This window comes from Trachymyrmex septentrionalis, unplaced genomic scaffold, assembly GCF_001594115.1.
Source record: "Trachymyrmex septentrionalis isolate Tsep2-gDNA-1 unplaced genomic scaffold, Tsep1.0 scaffold87, whole genome shotgun sequence".
NCBI classification, from domain to species: domain Eukaryota; kingdom Metazoa; phylum Arthropoda; class Insecta; order Hymenoptera; family Formicidae; genus Trachymyrmex; species Trachymyrmex septentrionalis.
In genome coordinates, this window is record NW_017306059.1 from 4776574 (window position 1) to 4778468 (window position 1895).

At 31.3% G+C, this 1895-nt stretch overlaps 1 protein-coding gene across 1 annotated transcript in view; it reads right to left on the reverse strand.

Moving 5' to 3' along the window:
* Positions 1 to 602: 602 nt before the first annotated feature.
* LOC108755434 (nuclear migration protein nudC) overlaps positions 603 to 1895 on the reverse strand; it is a 90286-nt gene continuing 88993 nt past the window's right edge. Inside the window, exons 5-7 of the mRNA XM_018498429.1 lie at positions 1485 to 1679; positions 784 to 986; positions 603 to 703 (exon numbers count right to left, since the gene is read on the reverse strand). Coding sequence (XP_018353931.1) covers positions 652 to 703; positions 784 to 986; positions 1485 to 1679 — 450 coding nt within the window. The 3' untranslated portion in view covers positions 603 to 651. The remainder of the gene's footprint in view (positions 704 to 783; positions 987 to 1484; positions 1680 to 1895) is intronic.

The window sequence follows — 1895 nt, forward strand, 5'->3', positions numbered from 1 at the left end:
ACAAACAAGAAATCAGAGAATGAAATGTATATCTTTAATTACAGTTAACGTAATTAAACGATTTTTTTTCATTTTGAAGGTCAAAATCCAAATATGATTGTAACTTAAAATTATGTAAAATTGCGAAAAACATTTAATATAAATAATTTTTCAATGTAATTGAAAATTATTTGAGTCCACTGGATTTTTGAATACAATTAAGGTTAAAAATAATACACTGGGAAAGAAAAAATATAACAGTTATATGATTTTTATTCTTAAAGTTGTATCTCTTTCATACAATTCTAATCTATCTTCTTTCCAAAGAGCTCGATAGATAAGAGAAGCGCAAATATAGAAATTAAGACAACTGTGCAGTGCATCTTTTCTTTAAAAGTAAGAAAAATGTAAAAAAATTGTGAAGAAAAAATGAAAAGAATAATCGAAAAATATTTCAATCGCATTAGTAGAACTCTGTATATGGCATCATAGTCTAACATTGTGCTGCCATCTTTGTAATCGCATTGACTTTCTTCTTCAACGATATGGAAACGTCGAGCATAGAAGATCGCATATTATAATATGATAATAAAAAGCGAGATATGTATATCTCAAAAATATTTCAATGTATAGTATCGGAATATTATTAAGTGCGCGCGTTATTAAATTATTTTAATTGAATTTACACTTCGAGAAGTCCATTTCAGGATGTTGCTCCATAAACCTAGAAAAATTCAACAAAATGTAACAATTCATTAATTAATTTAAAATGTGGGTATCGATAAAAACATCGACGAGGCTTACTTTTTGATGACGTCCTGTTTCTTCTGTTCATCGGATGTTGGAAGTCCTAATTCTTTCTGCCTCTGATCGTACATCATTTTCTCCACGAGGCCTCTTGTCTCTCCATCGAGGTCGGAGAGTTTACTAGGTTCGGGGTTTACTTTCTTCGTGCTAATTTCTGGCTCACTCGTTATAACATGTGCCCACCACTGCATTTTATTTACCTGCAATAAGCGAACATTAATTTCATTGCAAATTATAAGGATATTGCCATCATTATATTATTACGCCATCATTACGCCACAAATTAATAAAATTAATCTATACTATATAAAATTATATCTATTGCTATTAATAACATCTTGTTTTTATTTATTGTACATAAATATATATATATATCGACATTTTCATTCATCAAAATTTAGATTATTTTAATATAGTTTTAATATATGTATGTCATGGATCAATTATGATTACAATATACTGTTTTATGTTTCATAAAGTTTTAGATAAAAATTACGAAGCAGAATCACGAAACGTTTATACAACCAGACGCGAAGATAATCAGACGCGAAAGAAATGTTAATCGATCACGCCTATCTTAAATCTTCATTTGCGACTGGACGATCTTAGAGCTGTTACGGTAAGGCCGAGGATCGGCGAGGCCACGAAAAACGCGCTTATGTGGGTGCAATCTCGCACCTATTATGTCCATGACTCACCTTTTCTAGATTAATTAGCAATAGTTTTCCGTCTTCAATTACCCAAGTAGATTCTTCTAATTTGACCTCGTGCGGAAAATCTCCAGCAAGAATTGGTGGATGGCCTTTCAGTCCACAGCTTAAATGTTTTTTTGTGATCGACACAACCACATCTTTCGGTCTGGCCGAAAAGTTGATCTTTAATGGTACTCTAATCTGTAAATGCAAAAAAATGCAAATTGTGCGTTTACGTGTTCTCTCGAACGCGTATCACATGTGGCGACTACGAAACTTGCGCGAAAAGAAACTTCGTTGATAATTTGTCATAAAAATAAAAACAAGAGAACTCTATTTAAAAGAATACCACGTATTTATATACATATGTATACAATTTGTTTCCTCATGATTCTATTTTCTATTGTGATAATGTTT